Raw genomic sequence first — 21,259 nt, 5'->3', positions numbered from 1 at the left:
GAGAATGAACACTGCACTGCAGTACGAGGAGGTGATGTGTATGCTGCAGGTACAGCTAGACAGTACCAAGTGTGCTTACAAGCATCTAGCTTGCACACAGTGGACATGTTGCCGCAAGAATGCACCAACATGGCCTCCAATGTAATGAAAATTTTCTGTAAACATTTTTGCACTGTCTTTTAGGCACGGTGACACTTCATTCCTACAGCGTCCTGTAAGTTAGCTCAATGGACCTTTTGTATCTATGACGTGCGTGCCCAACACTTATGCAGGAGAAATCAGACTAGGGCCCACTGAAGCACAGCCAGAACCTCACGATGCCACAACTACAATAAGCATATCTCAAAGCTCATCAGCTTTAACCGCAGCCCCACAGAAAAAGTTTAGAGTTTTGTCTACTACTGCACAGGCCTTTTGGCTCTGGATTACGCTATCAAGCGGCTTGAGGCCTGTGTCATTTTAAGTGAGCTGATTACTTTGTGCAGTAGATTGCTGCTAAGAAATTCCCTTACAACAGCTGCTCAAGCGAAAGGCCCTGGCCATTGGTAAGAAAAGCCATCAGGTCATCAGGAAACACCTTGCTTCTGACTGTGAACAAACAGCACTGCATTTTGAACAGTGCTAAGAAGACGAGGCACAATACAGGCACGTCTTTCTGCTGCTCGAGATGCAACCTGACCGATTAGCGCAGCTTCCTTTACAAAGGAGCACTGGTGTACTAGAAGGCGTGCTGGGAAACTTTTGTTAAACCCTCTTTGTCAAGCCACGTGGCGAATGAGAGTGCAGAAACTGTGACAATGCACTTGAAAGATATAAGCGCTGCCATCACAGTTAGCACGAATGGTAATCCAAGACTAATGAGAGATTCTTTTCGTTTTACTTCACAACAAAAGCTGTGTTCATTAGCCAACTTGCTTGTTTTGTTCAAAGCCTGCATATAAACATCCACACTGTCTGTGTATACGTACCCCTCCCCCATTTTCTGCTAAAATGTTTCAGAACTGCCTGTAGTTCCTTTCAATGTCAAGAGCCCTATGGCACTTTAAATGTCACACACTAATTTGCCAACTCACTTTTGTTAAAGTATGCCTAGGCTCACGGTATTCCTCATAACATGGCGATTCTGTCATTATATAAATGCCTCATCCCGTTCACTTTTTCATCCCTTCATAGTAACACACAATGATATTAAATACGGAGTTAAATGAACCCTTGTTTCAAATGCGTCACACGTTTTAAAGCTAACCTCCTGACATCGTCATGATTTCAGGCATGGTACACACGTTAGACATTGCTGAAAGTGACACTTCTAAAATGCACATAATTTGTTTCCGTTAACGTGCGGAACGGGTCAGTATTTAAGTGCTATGCATATCCACATGAATGCAGCGTTCACATTGCTACTTTCCCTTAACGGTTTTCTGTGTGCATTGCAGTCACCCTGTTAATGACCACTAGGCTAATTTCTAACAAAAGAGAAACGCTGATTGTTTTAATTCTGGAGATTAGCTGAATATGCGCATTGTACTTGTGTTACGTTAACATTCAGGTTATTGATTGCTTCAGAAATCAAGAAAATTATGAGCAGCATGCCAACAATGCTATCTAAGGGCTATGCAATTGTACTTATTACCCTTCGACGTTCCACGTATAGGTGAAGTGGATCTGACGGATTTGAATTGTGATCTGTACCCAAGAGTAAATATCAGCTGGTACGATCTCGTTGATGGTTAAAGTCGCTGCTGTTCCCAGCGAACCGTACCAGCGGAGAACAGCTGTGAATTTAACCATAAAGCAGCTGGTGCTAGCACACATTTTCTCTCGGGTATGCATTTCTGAACGATGTCATTACTGCACCAAATGAACCTAAAGTTGTAGATCGAACTAGTGCTAGGTCATAAGGGAGTGTTTCCTTTTAGCATATTGTTTCAACGTAGTCGCATCCTCGCCGGTTGCTAACAGCGGGTATGACGACATTTACCGCACAAAGGAAACTCTAGTGTAACGATTTTGTAATTGACTTCAGTCTACTGACGATATTGTACGTAAACAAACCACCGCGTACAGTTTTTATCAAACCAACAGCGCACGTACGTAGTCCTTCACAGGACAAAGGGTAGTAATCATAATTGCACACTGCTGGAGCAAGCTTCGCATCACTTCTCAAGGGAGTTTAAAAAATTGAAGCGGTGCCTTAGCGCATCACCCAGTTTGAAAGCACCAATTTGATGAGCTGAAACTGGGCAGACGTAGAAACACACGTCATAGCTGCGGCACAACACCGCAGAACTTCCACAGAAAAAAAAAAAAGCAAAACGTTCAAAGCAGTTGCCCTGGCGCATCACCTGTGCACTCCAAGCACGCACCAACTGATCAAATAACAAAACGGACAAGCACACAAACGCATCATCGAACACAAGTGCTGTCCACCGGGCCCTAACGCACCACCCACTTCACGCACGTATGTAAACATCGACGGAAATCCCCAACTGATCAGCTGAAACAAGGCGGACACACAAACACATTTTGGAACTTGGTGGTGCCCGCAGTGCATCGAGCCATCATATCGAGATTCCTCCACGATTCCGCGCCGCCGCTTCTCGTAAAACAAACGCCGAGAATGCCACCGAACTCCCAGCCACAACATCGGCTGACACTGCTTTTCGTAAAAATAAAAATAATAAAAAAACAAAAAGCGAAATTTTGTGGCGTTCACCTGGTCTGTTTTCTTTCTTATTTTTGTTATGACGTCACGGGCTTTTGTGGCTCCGCCTAGTAAAAGCGGATTTTATTTTTTATTTATGACGTCACGGGTCTTCGTGGCTCCGCCCATTGATTGCGCCGCTGGATCAAGTGCTTCCCGCTCCCATCAGCTCTCTTCATGTCTGTGATAGCAGCTCATTTTTTAGGAGGGAAAGTGAAACAAAACTATGTTGACCTATTTTGCATAATAATTCGGTTAGAGATTTACGGAGATTTACCAGTGAACAAAACGCTTCATAATATTGTACCAAAAATAATTATTGCCTAAGGGCGATCATTTCAACCTTTTGTCTTGTGATTTTCGGGAAAAATAAAAATATAGGCAATCGCACTTTGTGGGTCCATTTGTATTTGTATACTAATAAAAACTAATAGGTTCTTTTGTATTAGACATCTTATACATGAAACTTATAAAACTGATACAAGTTTGTTGTATGACTAATACATACAAAAATGCATAGGACTAATACAAGTTTCTATCAGAATTTTTGCTAGGGCCGCCACTAAACTAGATTGGCTTGAAAAAATATTTTGGTGTCCTCTGCATCCCTAAAAGCTGAATACCTTGGGAGCATTTATTCGTTATAATATCACGTTTCTTTCATACTGGGTGTCTACTTGATTTACTTGCAGGCACTTCAGCCTGTTGTGGAGGCTTGGTCAGTAGATCGTTTCCTTTCCCGCGTCGTCTCTGGCCAGTTTTGTACCTACATCCCCCGTGCCACGTCCTTCCTATCTCTAGGTAGCATTTTTATAACTTGCAGGGGTGAGACAGCTGCGCAGCTGTTTCGATAAAAATTTGTTTTCCTTTCCTGCTCCAGGCTGTTTCGAAAGCTTGAAAATTGCAAAAATTGTGCCAAACTGCTCCAAAACAGTCGAAAGCCAAGGATTTTAACGCTCCCGTCAGTTTCAGTCGGGAAAAGTGTTTACTTACGCCATACCTTTCCAGCATCTCCAAGGCGATGCTGTTTGTAAAGGGCTGCGTCTGCTGCAACCCGGGGCTTCCGAGCCGATTCCCCCCGAACTGGCTGCTGCGCCCCACGGAAGTGACGTACGTCAACAAAAAAATTGCGTAACTGCATTTAATTGCAATTACTTCAATAGTGTTGCATATATTTTCGGCAGTGACACACTAATATTACAGTATCAAGATTTATTTTTCGCCTGAGTTTATTGTCTTTTAATATGACATCACCTAGTCACCGTGACGTCATAGACATGCTTTGTAGATGTTTGCATTATATTTTTCTCTGCGAAACTCGAGTTTGTTATTTGACACTCGCGTAGAAGTTGTGTAAACAAAGCACTTTTTATAGATTTACCACGGGTTTTACGAATGACCTACGGACGAGCGGCATGGAGAAGAGGCCGAATTCCATCGAAGAGCGAATTTTGTCCCCGTACTGGCCTACGTACGGGTAGAGTTCACTCTAGTACGGGCTTGTCTGTTCCGTGGTACGTCTGTTCCGAGTTTGTTCTGTTGGCCTGTTTCAAATATTCCAGCTTCGCGCGGTGCCGAGGCAAGCAAGAATGTACGAGCGTCGGCGTTGTGCGGAGTCGCTCACGAGTGGTGCGGTGCTGCGCTGTGTTTTCGTTTCTATGAGGTGTTCAGCTCCAAGCCTGTGTCACCGCGCTTGTATCTTCTGCAGTAATTCACAGTCCGATGACTATTCGTGGCAGCAACGCGAAGTGCTGGTCAGCGCTTGCGCAGAGCGCAATGTTGTCATATCAAATACGTACGTATCAGAACCAAATGTTGCCCCAAAATGTGCAGTGAAGTACGAAGCACCGTGTTGCCTTCAAAACGTGACCGATGTGTGTGGTGCGTCATAGTTTTCCAGAGGTTTGTTTGTGTGAAGCTGCTGGCGCCGCAGTCATCGATGCTATCATCACAGTCATTGTTATACACGGTGTTGTGTCGGTATCACAACGCGAGGCAAATACTTTGATACTGCTCCGTACTCGACTTGCAAGTGTCCAGATTCGTGTCGCTGCAGGAGTGTATACGTGAATAATCTAGAGCCCCATCAGCTAGCAATGGTGCGTCGCAGTGACAGCGAGTTTTCGTTCGTTCGCTTCAACTTGCCGTGATCCCTGTCGTTACAAGCATGGCCAAAAAATGCGCCGGATATCTGTCGTGGGTTACTGTGGCATTTTCCGTGTGTGTTGTGTTCGTGTGCTCCAAAATTTACGATGTCGCCAAACGTACGTGATCGTGCCCATTTATTACAGGCTAGGTGATGCGTCAGTGGCTTCAGCAATAACAGATGCTACGTGCTGTGTTGAACTGTTGTATCTACATTCTAAGCATACCATCTAGGTGACCCTGTGTAGTTGTTGTTTCTATTTGCTCTAACCTCAGTTGCCTTGTTCATCTTTTTTGCAGGGTATTTTTATTTACGTGTGCACGCAGCATATTAGCACTAAATCAAGCTTACACACTTACCTGTGCATGCCATAACCCTCTTTGTAATCACATGTGCATGTGCTACTGTTACCCTGCAGTATTTCGTCAGCTACTGTGCATGCTAGCAAAGATTGTTTGCATGTCGTTCTGAACCATTGCTAATAGCCTGAATTTCCTTTAGTATTACTAGCATACCTTTTTCTTTCTCACCTGCTGGCTTCGTGTTGCTTTTAAAAGGAATGAATGATTTAACGCTTATGTCGGACAAACTTGTAAAAAACAATACACGGGATATACCTGCTAAATTTCTCAATGGCACAAAGCACGTACACTGATCGCACAGGCTAAAAGTATGTCTGACGTGCTCCACACTCTTCGTCTGCCCCTCAACGCAGTCATGCTTGATTTTTACGCAACCGGCAAAACCACTTCTGCTCACTGACGAGCCAGGGTCACTGTCACGCCCACTTCACAACATATAGTGAAAGCAGTCTGTTCTGATTTTTACCCAACAAACCAAACCACTTCCACTCACTGACTAGCCATGTAGAGTCACTGTTAATAATTAATCGTCACTAATAATTAAAAAAATCCAGTTGTAACTGTAGCGATGGTGAAGGCGGTAGTGAAAGTCCGGGGTGGGCGACTTTGACGGCGCTTGTGGGTTTCAGTGCATTTGGACTAAGAACGGCTCTCACGGGGTGGAAGCCCTAACATCCTTCTGCTCGCAAATCCATAAAATATTTCTCTGTCTCGTTGTTTAATGCAATGCAAAGTTGAGGCCATTGAAAAGCACCATCAGAGAAACATGAGACAGCGTTGCTTTTGCCTCCGTGGAATGAACCAAGGTGGACCCGCTAGGTATATCTGCATCTAAGCATACATTGGGTGCTACTCCGCAGCCGACTGGTACCCGTTGGCAAACCTGCTTCCCACACAACAACACAAACACATGCCTGTTGCATGCGGCCTGTGCGCATTTTGTTTGTCTGCGTGGAATGGAATGGCTGTGTAAGCAGGAAATAATTCATGAAGCACTGCAGGGCAGTGCAACAGTCGCCAGAAAAAGTTTCCATCGGTAGACTCGCATACTCGAATGGCAACTGGCAGGCTCCATGGTTAAACACAGTGGTAATTCCAGTGTGCCACCAATGCAACAAGTCTCTCCATAGTATCAGGAGATTCGAATATAGGTTAACAAGGGCGGTATGACAACTGTCGCCGTGCTGAAAAATGCCACAACAGGGCTGTATTGTGCACAGATTTTTGTTGCCACTCCCATCCCACCTAGTTGTGCCAGCTTCCAAGTTTACCCCGTATCATTTCAAATTAACTGACGTTTGCTGGTGTTTCATTGATAGATGCAAGCACCAGTAAAGTGTGTCTGTCATCTTTAGCACTAAAATCATGTTCTCAAGGGGAAACCGAGTTTAACGAGGTTGCGGACATGAAAGCTGGCAGTGCTCATGGGGGTCGTAGCAGAAAAGTTGCAGCATGGCGTCGTGCTGTTTTTGCTATGTTGATGTTATAAAGCGCATGGTATTTATATGGGTCGTACGTTTCAAACAAGGCACTAGCTGGAAGTCGTTGCTGTCCCTTCCCTTTGTTACACTTTGTAGTCGTGCTCTTTGTTTGAAAAAATTATTAGAAACTAGCTAGTGTAATTACAATTATAGAACTAATTTTCTGTGAAGGAAATGCTGCCTTGTGCCGGCTAAAGGATATACACTGTTTTGGCTACACACATCATAAGACAAGATAGCAATGCAATACTCTACAGAGCCCGTGCACAAGCTGCTGCCTTGCATTGGTCTGACCCACAGAATTGACAGGAACAGCTCCCCAGGACTGATTCCGAGCAAAGGTTCTGGCTCGCTCATGCCCCTCAACTTCACAGAAGTCAATGAAACCTTGTTACACAGGCTGCGGCTTAAAGTAGCATTGACCTGAAAGTATCTGCACATAATCGGACGCGAGGACAGCCCAGACTGCCTTCTGTGTAAGGCTGTACAGAGACAATTGATCATTTGCATAGTTTTTGACCAAGGTATACTAGTGGGTGAAAAGACCTTGAAGCAGCCTTACTACGCTTGAATGCTTACCCTCTGTCTGAACGAAAGATTTTTGGCACGTGGGCTGAGACGAAGAAGAAGATCGAGCTGTCAAATCGCTGCTTGTCCTGTCAGGACTCTTGGGTCTATGTGGTGAAATTTCACAAACTGGGGAACTTTTTTTTTATGGTCGGTAAGTAAGTTATGCGAATTATGCAGTGATTAGTCTGTTTCTGCGCCCCATACATGCTTTAAGTGTACAAAGTTCATTGGTTGATTTCACTGTCATTTCTCATACCCTCAGTATTCAGTACCTTCCTTGCCCCAGTGGCATTTAAGTAGCAGGCCCAAGTTCAGTTTCTCAGGCTGGCCTCTTCTCCTTTCAAAAATCTTTTACTATCTCTACCTCTCTCTTGCCAGCATGCCAGGTGCTTGTAATGGTTTACTAGGATTCGCAACGGTCACCATACGATAAAAATTTCTTATGACTACTTTCATTGCTGAAGTTCACTGCACTCAGTGTACTAGGGTGTTTGGCACACAATAGTAATTATGACTGCAGACAGCCTACAGTTCTTAAAGCCCACATCGAAATCCTGCCACGGACTCGTTCTTGCCTTCACTTCGATAAGGCTGTCACAAATGGGTTGATCAGCCGAACATGCTGGAAGGGATGTTTTTCTACACTCTGAATTAATGTTTGATCATTGTGCATACATTAAATACATTAAAGCATTTTTGCTGGTTCTTCCTTTTTATCTCTTGACATCCAGTGCAACCAATGGGCTGGTAAAAGCTGTGGCTTGTCATATGTGTTTCCAGTTCATAATGGTGCATTCTGCTTGTTGCCAAAGCCAACTGCAGAAAAGTTCTTCAGCCATAATGCAGTGCTGGCGATGGTCTTTTGTGGGCTATAAAAGCAAAATGTACTGGTGGTTGGTCAAATAAAGTGAGCCAATTTTGAATGTTTCTTCCCAATGCCGGATGTGTTTTCTTGGAGGTTGTGTGTTTGCTTAGTCCTTTTGGGAACAGTTGAGCATGTATGGCTCATGTGTTGGCCCTGAGACTAATCAGCATTTGAAGGTTCATGGGGCAGGTACAACTTGTACGGCTGGTGAGCGAAGGGATATAACTATTACATTTCTGATTTTCTTGCAACATGTCACTAGCATACAACAATTAGGATTTATAATTTAGCTGCAGTTCTTTTTTACGACAGTACTGCTATTGTGCCCATTATAAAATTAATAGTAATTACGACCAGCCGCCATACGTTGCTGGCCGTAATGTGTGCGGCGTCATCAGAAAACATCATGTCGTGGCTAAGGCGTTGCGCTGCTGCGCACGAGGTCGCGGGTTCGATTCCCGGCCGCGGCGGCCGCTTTTCTGATGGAGGCGAAAAGCAAAAACGCCCGTGTGTACGAGATTTCGGCGCACGTTAAAGATCCCCAGGTGGTCAAAATTAATCCGGAGCCCTCCACTACGGCGCGCCTCATCGCCTGCGTTGCGTCGGCGCGTTAAAGCCTACAATCAATCAATCAATCAAGAAAACATCATGTCATAGTTACTCCCGCCGTTTACCCCGCACGTGTGCACGCGTTTTGCGATGAGCGTGCGGCATCAACCTGGCTTGCCCGTGGTGCTCGGAAAAATACCAGGAAAACAGTCACGTACGTCTGCGCCACAAGGATGAGCACAAGACACCTCGCAGACGCCCAGCTCGCGAAGCCGGTTCTACCGCGTGCCGACGCATTTCACTTTAGGAGGAATGGGAAAGCCTGCGGACAAAGCGATCCGGGTCAGCCAGTCATGCATGCGGAAGATGGATATGACGATAATTTTAGGGACCTTATATGACGATGACTACTACTGCCACAGTGAGAAGCGACGACGGAACACGTAAATAAACAAATTTCGCAATACGTGGTGGTGTGTCATTCAGTGCTTCAGGAGGATCTAAAAAGAAATCCTCCAGCTCGCCTTGCGTCACTTGGTGCAAGTTTCGCCAGTTTTAAAGACGAAGGTGTAGCATCAAACGCGAAAACTGACCGTACATATACGTGGCCTCGGCGGGGCCACCGCTGTATGGACTGGTGTACTTGAACTCATTTCGCCAGAGCAGCAGCCAAATCCCCTCACTACGGCGCTAAACCGGTACCTTGGCAGAATGGAACCTTGCTGCCACGTGCTGCCAGCTGCAGGTGCACGTGGCAGTACGTATACGCGTAAACGGATGCGCACACACAGCTCTGACTGCTGGGGAACTTCAGCGTGATGAGCATCCAGTCTGCTTGTCAGAAAACGAAGGCCTGTATGCTTCTTTCTTTTTGGACAACAAACGTCACATGGTTGGCCGGTTCTTCATCACTTGCAGTGGTAGGCTGTTGGACAGCTGCTGCTATGACCAGAAACAACATGCGCACTACTTACATGGCGTTTGTATACAAATTATATGCAACAACGCTTTTATCAATTTGGTGTTGACAGGAGCTGTGGGCACAGTTTATGTGGGAGACTATATTGGCGCTACATTTGCTGCCCTTACCAGCGTGTGGTACAGCGCTGTGCTCTCGCTGTTTATTAGTTACCAGCACAATTTTTTACAACGGTGTGTGAAGTTGGTGAAAGTACAGTGTATCTCCTGGATTGGTCGGTGCTTCCTGCTTCGGCGTGATTCTTTCCAGGCCATCACTAACAAGGGTGGCAAAGTTGGGCTTGTTCCAGAAGCCAAATTTTTTGACACTTTAATTGTGATCAGTACTTGTAGCACTGCAGTGTACCTTGTAACTTTGGAAGCTCGGAAAAGTTTGTACAACATGACCAAATGTACAGAGTTGTAGGCACGACGAAAAGAGGCATATTAACACGCGTTTACTCCAAACATCTTTTTGTCACATCTAATAAAATTCAGGCCTCTTTTGTCCCAGCTGTGCTGATTTCACTCCCCAAAATAAGGCACCTGCTGGTCTTTTTATGCACAGAAAATATGGTGAGGTTTCAAAACATTTCAGGCTGCTGCGCCAAAACTATACGGACAAAAACGCTGGTGTTCAGCGGCGCGTACTACAGTGCACCAGAGTGGAAGATCAAGTGCACTGGGCACCAGTAATCTAGACCCAAGAGAACTCTTGTCAAATGAGGACCTTCAAAGGTATTCCTTCGGCCTATTCTTCTCCCCACAAAAGCCACAGATTCTATGATCTAAATGGGAGCGCAAGCAGCCTTCATGCAACACTATTTAGACCTTTGCCGGCAGAGTCTTCAGCCAGTGCCCACGTTTGAGGACACATTCTTCCCTATTGAGCCATAGCAGATCAAACCTGATGGTGTGATGGGGTGCGCACACACCTTCCAAAATGAAAAGAAAGAAAGAAGTGCGGTTACAAAAGCCGGCGAATTTAAACCTGCAACACAATCCTCTGAATCCTCCACTCGGAGTGGTTTTGCCTTGCCCGCAGGTGCGCCGTAGATAATACAACACGTACCGAACGACAGCCGATGTACCAAGGAGGAGAGTTATCAGCCTGCGCTTACGGCTCGTACAAAAAGCGCGTGCTTTTCATCGTAAACAATGAAAAGCACAGCCGACCTAAACATGAGTGCCGGCACGGCCGCTTTGCACGGCCGGCATGGTACTTCGTACTAGTTTCGGCGATCAACAACGACGACCAAATCCAAGAAATAATAACAAAAAACAGGTGACGTCACTTCCGTGGGGCGCTCCAGCCAGCCCCGATCGGGCGATGCTGGAGCACCCCGGGGGAAAGGATCCCCGGGGTGCAGCAGCCTTTGCCTTTGTAAAGGATACAGCCTTTCGAAAGGCAAAGGCTGCTGCACCCCGGGGATCCTTTCCCCCGGGGTGCTCCAGCCTCGCCCGATCGCGGCTGGCTGGAGCGCCCCACGGAAGTGACGTCATCTGTTTTTTGTTATTATTTCTTGAATTTGGTCGTCCTTGTTGATCGCCGAAACTAGTACGAAGTACCATGCCGGCCGTGCAAAGTGGCCGTGCCGGCACTCATGTTTAGGTCGGCTGTGTTTACGATGAAAAGCACGCGCTTTTTGTACGTGCCGTAAGCTCAGGCTGATAACTGCACTCCTGCGGGCAAGGCAAAACCACTCCGAGTGAATCCGAGGATTCGGAGGATTGTGTTGCACGTTTAAGTCGTCGGCTTTTGTAACCGCACTTCTTTCTTTCTTTTTTATTTTGGAAGGTGTGTGCGCGCCCCACCTCACGCCATCAGGTTCTGCTGTGGCTCAATAGGGAAGAACGGTTCTGTGTCCTCAAACGTGGGCACTGGCAGACTGCCGGCAAAGGTCTAAATAGTGTTGCACGAAGGCTACTTGCGCGATCCCATTTAGATCACAGAATCTGTGTCTTTTGTGGGGAGAAGAATAGGCAATTGATTTGATTGATTGATTTTACGGTTTAACGCGCCTACGCAACGCTGCAGGCGATGAGGCGCGCGCTCCGGATTAATTTTGACCACCTGGGGATCTTTAACGTGCGCCGAAATCTCGTACACACGGGCATTTTTGCTTTTCGCCTCCATCAGAAAAGCGACTGCCGCGGCCGGGAATCGAACCCGCGTCCTAGAAGAACAGGCGGAAGTAATACCTCTAAAGGCCCTCATTTGACAAGAGTTCTCTTGGGCCTGATACTCGTGCCCAGTGCACTTGATCTTCCACTATATGAGCTTATTTAGTGGCTCTGGTGAACTCTAGTACGCGCCGCTGAACACTAGCGTTTTTGTCCGTGTAGTTATGGCGCAGCAGCCTGAAATGTTTTGCAACCTCACCATACTTTTTGTGCATAAAAAGACCAGCAGGTGCCTTATTTTAAGGGGTGAAATCTGCACAGCTGGGACAAAAGAGGTCTGAATTATATTGGATGTAACAAAAAGATGTTTGGAGTAAACGCGTGTTAATGCCTCTTTTCGTGGTGCCTACAACTCTGTATATTTGGTCATGTTGTACCGAATTTTCCGAGCTTCCAAAGTTGCAAGGGATACAGTAGTGCTACAAGTACTGATCACAAAGTGTAAAAAAATGTGGCTTCTGGCACAAGCACATGCAAACGTTGCCACCCTTGTTAGTGATGGCCTGGAAAGAATCACGCCGAAGCAGCCGAAGCAGGAAGCACCGATCAATCGACACACTGTACTTCATTTCACCAACTTCACACACCGTTGTAAAAATTGTGCTCGTAATTAATAAATAGCGAGAGAGAGAGAGAGAGAGAAAGGACTTTTATTGGTTATCCTGCAGTATCGTTGGGGGGGGATCACCACACAGGTTTCCGCCCTCACCGTCGGCTGTTTGTGTTAGAGCCGATCCGGAGTCGGGGCCGCGTCCGGCCGGAGGCGTCGGCGCTGGGGGGTCCGACCATTGACGTGATCGGGAAGCCGCCCGCGCTTCTGCCTGGCCAGAGCTGTCTCCAGCTGCTGGATCACCATGAGTTGGAGCTCCCTAGTCGGGGAGTTCATATTTTGCACGACATGTTGTGGTAGTTCCGGTGGGTAACCCCTCACTCTGTGTTCGTCACACCCCCACATTATGTGAGGCAGAGCACAGCGCTGTACCACACGCTGGTAAGGGCAGCAAATGTAGCGCCAACAATGGTCTTCCACATAAACTGTGCCCACAGCTCCTGTCAACACCGGATTGATAAAAGCGTTGTTGCACATAATTGTATACAAACGTCATGTAAGTAGTGCTTGTGGTCATAGCAACAGCTTTCCTGTAGCCTACCACTGCAAGTGATGAAGAACCGGCCAACCATGTGACGTTTGTTGTCCAAAAAGAAAGAATCATACAGGCCTTCGTTTTCTGACAAGCAGACTGGATGCTCATCACGCTGAAGTTCACCGTGTGCGCACCCGTTTACACGTATACGTGCTGCCACGTGTACATGGCAGCACGTGGCAGCAAGGTTCCATTCTGCCAAGGTGTCGGTTTTGCGCCGTGGTGAGAGGATTTGGCTGCTGCTCTGGCGAAATGAGTTCAAGTCGTACACCATTCCATACAGCGGTGGCCCCGCTGACGGCCACGAATATATAGTCACTTTTCGCGTTTGATGTTACACCTTCGTCTTTAAAATTGGCGAAACTTGCAGTAAGTGACGCAAGGTGAAGCTGGAGGATTTCTTTTTATGTAAGCACTGAATGACACCACCACGTATTGCGAAATTTGTTTATTTACGTGTTCCTTCGTCGCTTCTCACGGTCGCAGTAGTAGTCATCGTCATATCCATCTGTCTTCCGCATGCATGACTGGCTGACCCGGATTGCTTTGTCCGCAGGCTTTCCCATTCCTCCAAAAGCATTCCTCCAAAAGTGGAACGCGTCGGCACGCGCTAGAACCGGCCTCGCGAGCTGGGCTTCTGCGAGCTGTCTTGTGCTCATCCTTGTGGCGCGGACGCACGTGACTGTTTCCTTGGTATTTTTCCGAGCATCACGCGCAAGCCAGGACGACGCCGGACGCTCATCGCAAAACACGTGCACACGTGCGTGGTAAACGGCGGGAGTAACTATGATATGATGTTTTCTGATGACGCCGCACACATTACTGCCAGCAACGTATGGCGGCTGGTTGTAATCATTATTCATTTTATAATGGGCACAATAGCAGTATTGTCGTAAAAAAGAACTGCAGCTAAATTATAAATCCTAATTGTTGTATGCTAGTGACATGTTGCAAGAAAATCGAAAATTTAATAGTTATATCCCTTCGCTCACCAGCTGTACAAGTTGTACCTGCCCCATGAACCTTCAAATGCTGATTAGTCTCATGGCCAACACATGAGCCATACATGCCCAACTGTTCCCAAAAGGACTAGCAAACACACAACCTCCAAGAAAACACATCAGGCATTGGGAAGAAACATTTAAAATTGACTCACTTTATTTGATCAACAACCAGTACATTTTGATTTTATAGCCCACAAAAGACCATCGCCAGCACTGCATTAGAACTTAAGAACTTCTCTGCAGTTGGCCTTGGCAACAAGCAGAATGCACCATTATGAACTGGAAACACATATTACAAGCCACAGCTTTTACCAGCCCATTGGTTGCACTGGGTGTCAAGAGATAAAAAGGAAGAACCAGCACAAATGCTTTAATGTATGCACGTTGATCAAACATTAATTCAGAGCGCAGAAAAACATCCCTTCCGGCATGTTCGGCTGATCAACCAATTGGTGACAGCCTTATCGAAGTGAAGGCAAGAACGAGTCCATGGCAGGATTTAGATGTGGGCTTTAAGAACTGTAGGTTGTCTGTAGGCTGTCTGCAGTAATAATTACTATTGTGCGCCAAACACCCTAGTAGACTGAGTGCAGTGAACTTCAGCAATGAAAGTCTTCATAAGAAATTTTTATCGTATGTTGACCGTTGCGAATCCTAGTAAACCGTTACAAACACCTGGCATGCTGGCAAGAGAGAGGTAGAGAGAGTAAAAGATTTTTGAAAGGAGAAGAGGCCAGCCTGAGAAACAGAACTTGGGCCTCCTACGTAAATCCCACTGGGGCAAGGAGGGTACTGCTGAGGGTATGAGAAATGACAGTGAAATCAACCAATGAACTTTGTACACTTAAAGCATGTATAACATGCAATGGGGCGCACAGGCTAATCAGTGCATAATTCACATAACATATTTACCGACCATAAAAAAAAAGTTCCGCAGTTTGTGAAATTTCACCACGTAGACCCAAGAGTCCTGACAGGAGAAGCAGCGATTTGACAGCTCGATCTTGCTTCTTCGTGTCAGCCCACGTGCCCAAAATCTTTCGTTCAGACAGAGGGTAAGCATTCAAGCGTAGTAAGGCTGCTTCAATGTCTTTTCATTCACTAGGATACCTTGGTCAAACACTATGCAAATGATCAATTGTCTCTGTACAGCCTTACGCAGAAGGCAGTCTGGGCTGTCCTCGCATCCGATTGTGTGCAGATACTTTCAGGTCAATGCTACTCCAATCCGCAGCCTGTGTAGCAAGGTTTCATTGACTTCTGTGAAGTTGAGGGGCATGAGCGAGCCAGAACCTTGGCTCAGGATCAGTCCTGGGGAGGGAGCTGCTCCTGTCAATTCTGTGGGTCAGACCAATGGAAGGCAGCAGCTTGTGCACGGGCTCTGTAGAGTATTGCGTTGCTATCTTGTCTTACGATGTGTGTAGCCAAAAGAGTGGATATCCTTTAGCAGGCACAAGGCAGCATTTCCTTCACAGAAAATTAGTTCTATAATTATAATTACACTACCTAGTTTCTAGTAATTTTTGCAAACAAAGAGCACGACTACAAAGTGTAACAAAGGGAAGAGACAGAGCAACGACTTCCAGCTAGTGCCTTGTTTGAAACGTATGACCCATATAAATACCATGCGCTTTACAACATCAACATAGCAAAAATAGCACAACACCATGCTGCAACTTTTCTGCTACGACCCCCATGAGCACTGCCAGCTTTCATGTCCGCAACCTCGTTAAACTCGGTTTCCCCTTGAGAACATGATTTTAGCGCTAAAGATGACAGACACACTTTACTGGTGCTTGCATCTATCAAACACCAGCAAACGTCAGTTAATTTGAAATGATACAGGGTAAACTTGGAAGCTGGCACAACTCAGTGGGATGGGAGTGGCAATCTGTGCACAATACAGCCCCTGTTGTGGCATTTTTCAGCACGGCGACAGTTGTCACGCCACCCTTGTTAACCTATATTTGAATCTCCTGATAATATGGAGAGACTTGTTGCATTGGTGGCACACTGGAATTACCCACTGTGTTGAACCAAGGAGCCTGCCAGTTGCCATTCGAGTATGCGAGTCTGCCAATGGAAATTTTTTCTGGCGACTGTTGCACTGCCCTGCAGTGCTTCGTGAATTATTTCCTGCTGGCACAGCCATTCTATTCCACGCAGATAAACAAAATGCGCACAGGCCGCATGCAACAGGCATGTGTTTGCGTTGTGTGAGAAGCAGGTTTGCCAACGAGTACCAGTCGGCTGCGCAGTAGCACCCAATGTATGCTTAGATGCAGATATACCTAGCGGGTATACCTTGGTTCATTCCACGGAGGCAAAAGCAACGGTTTCTCATGTTTCTCTGATGGTGCTTTTCAATGGCCTCAATTATGTATTGCACTAAACAAAGAGACAGAAATATTTTATGGATTTGTGAGCAGAAGAATGCTAGGGCTTCCACCCAGTGAAAGCCGTTCTTAGTCCAAATGCACTGAAACCCACAAGCGCCGTAAAAGTCGTCCACCCCAGAATTTCACTACAGCCTTCACCATCGCTAGAGTTACATCTGGATTTTTTAAAATTATTAGTAATGATTAATTATTAACAGACTCTACACGGCTAGTTAGTGAGTGGAAGTGGTTTGGTTTGTTGGGTAAAAATCAGAACAAACTGCTTTCACCATATGTGGTGAAGTGGGCGCGACAGTGACCCTGGCTCGTCAGTGAACAGAAGTGGTCTTGCCGGTTGGGTAAAAATCAAGCATGACTGCGTTGAGGGGCAGACGAAGAGTGTGGAGCATGTCAGACATACTTTTAGCCTGTTCGATCAGTGTACATGCTTTGGGCCATTGAGAAATTTTGCAGGTATATCCCGTGTATTACGTTTTTTGCAAGTTTGTCCGCCATACCTTTAGACGCAGCGTTAAATCATCAATTCCTTTTAAAAGCAACACGAAGTCAGCAGGTGAGAAAGAAAAAGGTATGTTAGTAATACTAAAGGAAATTCAGGCTGTTAGCAATGGTTCAGAACAGCATGTAAACAGTCTTTGCTAGCATGCACAGTAGTTGATGAAATACTGCAGCGTTACAGCAGCACCTGCACACGTGATTGCATAGAGGGTTATGACATGCACAGATATATGTGTAAAGTTGATTTAGTGCTAATATGCTGCATGTACACGTAAATAAAAATACCCTGCAAAAAAGATGAACAAGGCAACTGAGGTTAGAGCAAATAGAAACAGCAACTACGCAGAGTCACCTAGATGGTATGCTTAGAATGTAGGTATAGCAGTTCAAAACAGCACGTAGCACCTGTTATTGCTGAAGTCACTGACGCATCAGCTAGCCTGTCATAAATGGGCACGATCACGTACGTTTGGCGACATCGTAAATTTTGGAGCACACGAACACAACACACACGGAAAATGCCACAGTAGCTCACGACAGATATCCGGCGCATTTTTTGCCCACGCTTGTAACGACAGGGATCACGGCAAGTTGAAGCGCATGAACAAGAACTCGCTGTCACTGCGACGCACCATTGCTAGCTGATCAGGCTCTAGATTATTCGCGTATACACTCCCGCTGCGACACGAATCTGGACACTTGCAAGTCGAGTACGGAGCAGTATCAAAATATTTGCCTCGCGTTGTGATACCGACACAACTGCGATGATAGCATCGATGACTGCGGCGCCAGCAGCTTCACACAAAAAATAAACCTCTGGAAAGCTACGACGCACCGCACACATCGGGTCGCGTTTTGAAGGCAACACGTAGCTTCGTCGGCTTCGTACCTTATTGCACATTTTGGAGCAACATTTGGTTCGGCGTACGTATTTGATATGAAAACACTGCGCGAGCGCTGACCAGCACTTCGCGTTGCTGCCACGAATAGTTATCGCACTTTGGAGACTGTGAATTACTGCAGAAGATACAATCGCGGAGACACAGGCTTGGAGCGGAACACCTCATACGAAACGAAAACACAGCGCAGCACCGCACCACTCGTGAGCGACTCCACACAACGCCGACGTTCATACATTCTTGCTTGCCTCGGCACCGCGCGAAGCCGGAATACTTGAAACAGGCCATCGGAACAAACTCGGAACAGACGTACCACGGAACAGACAAGCCCAGCCCGTACGAGAGTGAACTCTACCCGTACGGATGCCAGTACGGGGCCAAAACGCCAAAATTCGCCCTTCGATCGAATTCGGCCTCTTCTCCATGCCGCTCGTCCGTAGGTCATCCGTAAAACCCGTTGGAAATCTATAAAAGTGCTTTATTTACACAACTTCTTCACCCCAGTGTCTAAACCAAAAACAAACTCGAGTTTCGCAGAGAAAAATATGATGCAAATATCTACAAAGCATGTGTATGACGTCACGTTGACTAAGTGACGTCATATTAGTAGACATCAAACTCAGATTAAAAATAAATCCTGAATATTGTAATATTAGTGTGTTACAACCAAACATATATGCAATACTATTGCAATAATTGCAGTTTCATGCAATTACGCAATTTTCTTGTTAATGGACGTCACTTCCGCGGGGCGCAGCAGCCAGTTCGGGGGGAATCGGCTCGGAAGCCCCGGGTTGCAGCAGACGCAGCCTTTTCGAAAGGTATACAGTGTCGGGTTGCAGATGTTATAGTATGTGCGTTTTTAAAGTTTTACCATCGAAAACCATTGCAAATTAAGTGCTGTAGAAAAAAAAAATACTTATGTGTACTGAGGCGACAAACCACTTGTGCAAGTTGATAAAAAAACGTCAGTCTTTGCTGCGCCGTATCTCCGGAACGACAATACTGGGCACCGCCATCTTGGTGTGGTGAAGATTGGAAAACGCGGCCGCCGGGCGAAGCATGCACTTGCTCGTGGTTCAGGAAGAGTGCTTTCCGCCGACTTCTGTTGTGGTTTTTGTTATGGGGGTGGCTGGGTTTGCGTTTAGTCGTTTCATCTGTTGCGGGAAGCTGCACGACTCGAAAGACGGGAGTTATTCGCCGTGTGAGGCGCGGTGCGTGCTTGAAGTAAAATTTCGGACTCATTGCGGTGTTATAAAACGCCGAGTTATTGCTGCCTGTGACAGCGAGCTTGCGATTGGCGGGGATGGGATGATCGACACTGCAGAAGCGGCGACGCAGGCTACATAGCCGCAAAATGTTCAAGCAGTGCAGTCTATTATTGTACGCTAGTAGTAATGATTCATCTATCTAGATTAGTTAAATTTAATGCCAAAAGGGAGGTGGCTAAACATACCAACGTTACTCAAATTACGATCGTAGTGAACGCGCACCTTGGGGCTTGAAAAGGGAGGGCAGGTGGGGTGCGGTGACTGTCACCTGGCTTTGCGCAACCTTTGCCGTGGCTCTGCACTTGTGCATAACGCCTATTCTGGGATTACAAAATAATAATTTCGGCATTCACCTGATAACAAAATGCCTTACGATTGCTTAGTTTGTCAATTCGATATCTTCCACGGAACTATCTATGCACGCTATCTATGCAGAAAGCCTAAGAATTTAAGAAGGGTTTGTTACAATGTAGTGAAGTTCGTACCTTGTGATACTCTGGTTGAAAGAACTTTATTGAAGGCTGTTTCAGTATTATGACATAATACTGAAACAGCCTTTCAATAAAGTCCTTTTTAATCGGTTGATTAAAAAGGGCAGTTTTACCCCCTGAGTTGCCAAAACATTCATTTTTTAGGCTCCTAAGTTGACATTTTAGGCTCCTACAGTGACAAATCAAGCTTGTTCTGCTCCAAAATCGAGATTTCACGGCTCCAAAAAACTGCTCCCAAATCTGATTCAGCTGTCTCACCCCTGCATAAGGTTCCGAGGAAGGGGAGCTGACCGCTGACCTGGAACCTGCAAGAGGTCAACCGGGCTGTGACCTTTAACATCATGGATCATCAGCCCAATGGTGAGGCAACACGGTCACAATGCGATTACCACGCAGTCGGGCAGCTTGGAGCGAAGGCACTTCGGATCTCTTGTCACGACAGTGGCTAGAGGGGTTGTTCTTGCATTTATTTCACCAAGAAAAAAAGGCTAGTGGAACGGAGCGTTATTGTCTGAGGAGCTCAAGTTGCATGGTCTTCTCTACCAACAATATGGGAGAAACACAGCACCATCCACCGGTCCACTTGTGGACGCGCTCTTTCCTGCATTTATGCAGCGCAGAGTTACCTGCCCCTTGGTAAGTGAGCTCGTGAGTGTACCACAAAAGAAACGATGGAAAGAAAACATGGTTTTCAACACATTTAAAAGCGATTGACCAGTGTATAGGAAGCGGTTGAGTGGTTCAGAGCTAGCATCTTCTAAAAGAGGGATATAAAATGTACAGTATAGTATTATAATGCTATTTTTTTCTATTCGCTCTTTGCTTGTAGTCTCTGGTCTAGTCTTTTGGTTACTGTATAACCATATGGGAATATACCACCAAAGCTGTAAGCAGTTTTCCATGGCAGGGTGCCAATTTCAAGGGTGGAAGGGCTGCACCATTTGCGCCATTGAATGCCAAGGTTTACATGTGCCATTCTGCGCCAAACCACCCCAGTTGCGCCAAATTCCTTTGTCAGCGCCGTCCTGCATCGAAGCGCCTTAAAGGGACCCTGCAACACTCTTTGAGGAGTGCAAGTAAACCTGCGCGACGTTTAGCTTACATTTCTAGGAATACCTGAGCCAAATATTACACGTGCATGTGAAGCGGTGAGCGCGCAAATCGCCGTGAAAGACACGGAAAAACCAACCGAGCTCTCTTCAGTTCTCCTCATTATGCACCCCTGACATGGCCCAAACAACGTCATTGAGACCATGGCTGTCCGATCGGCTGTCATTGGTCAACTTAGCGGCTTATTCTTCGCATTTCCTGTGGCGATCCGCCGTCGTCTGCGCTGTGTACCAACCTCTTCTATGCCAGAACCTGTACGCACACCTTTGCCATTTTTGTGTTTTTAACGCGCGTGGAAATAGAGACATCACGCAGTTACGACGAGCATGGCAGAGATGAATTCGTAGAAGTGGATGGCTTCTTGTCGACGCTCGCTTTGCTTTCGGGCGCCTTTCTGTCGGAAGCCTTGCCTCCGGGAAGCTTTCGCTTGGGTGACTTGTCGTCAGGAGGCTTTCCCTTCGGCTTCCCCGTCTCTGTGTCCTCGTCTTTGTCAGAGTTGTCCAGGCCTAGCTTGTGGCGCTCCCGTGCCTGCTTGACTAACTCGAACTCCAACTGGTGCTCTTTCGCTGTCATGAAATGGTCTTCTTCCCTTTTGATCTTCATTGCGTACGGTATGTACTGGCG

At 46.4% G+C, this 21,259-nt stretch overlaps 1 protein-coding gene across 1 annotated transcript in view; it reads left to right on the top strand.

The window, feature by feature from the left end:
• Window positions 1–21,259, top strand: part of LOC144139341 (uncharacterized) — a 52,355-nt gene that overhangs the window by 16,010 nt on the left and 15,086 nt on the right. Inside the window, exon 2 of the mRNA XM_077671717.1 lies at window positions 19,795–19,885. Coding sequence (XP_077527843.1) covers window positions 19,867–19,885 — 19 coding nt within the window. The 5' untranslated portion in view covers window positions 19,795–19,866. The remainder of the gene's footprint in view (window positions 1–19,794; window positions 19,886–21,259) is intronic.

The sequence above is a fragment of the Haemaphysalis longicornis genome, unplaced genomic scaffold (genome assembly GCF_048455015.1).
Source record: "Haemaphysalis longicornis isolate Haplotype H1 unplaced genomic scaffold, Haemaphysalis longicornis Haplotype H1 scaffold_5, whole genome shotgun sequence".
NCBI classification, from domain to species: Eukaryota; Metazoa; Arthropoda; class Arachnida; order Ixodida; family Ixodidae; genus Haemaphysalis; species Haemaphysalis longicornis.
The sequence above is the reverse complement of the archived record's forward strand: the minus strand, read 5'-3'. Positions and strand labels throughout refer to the sequence as shown.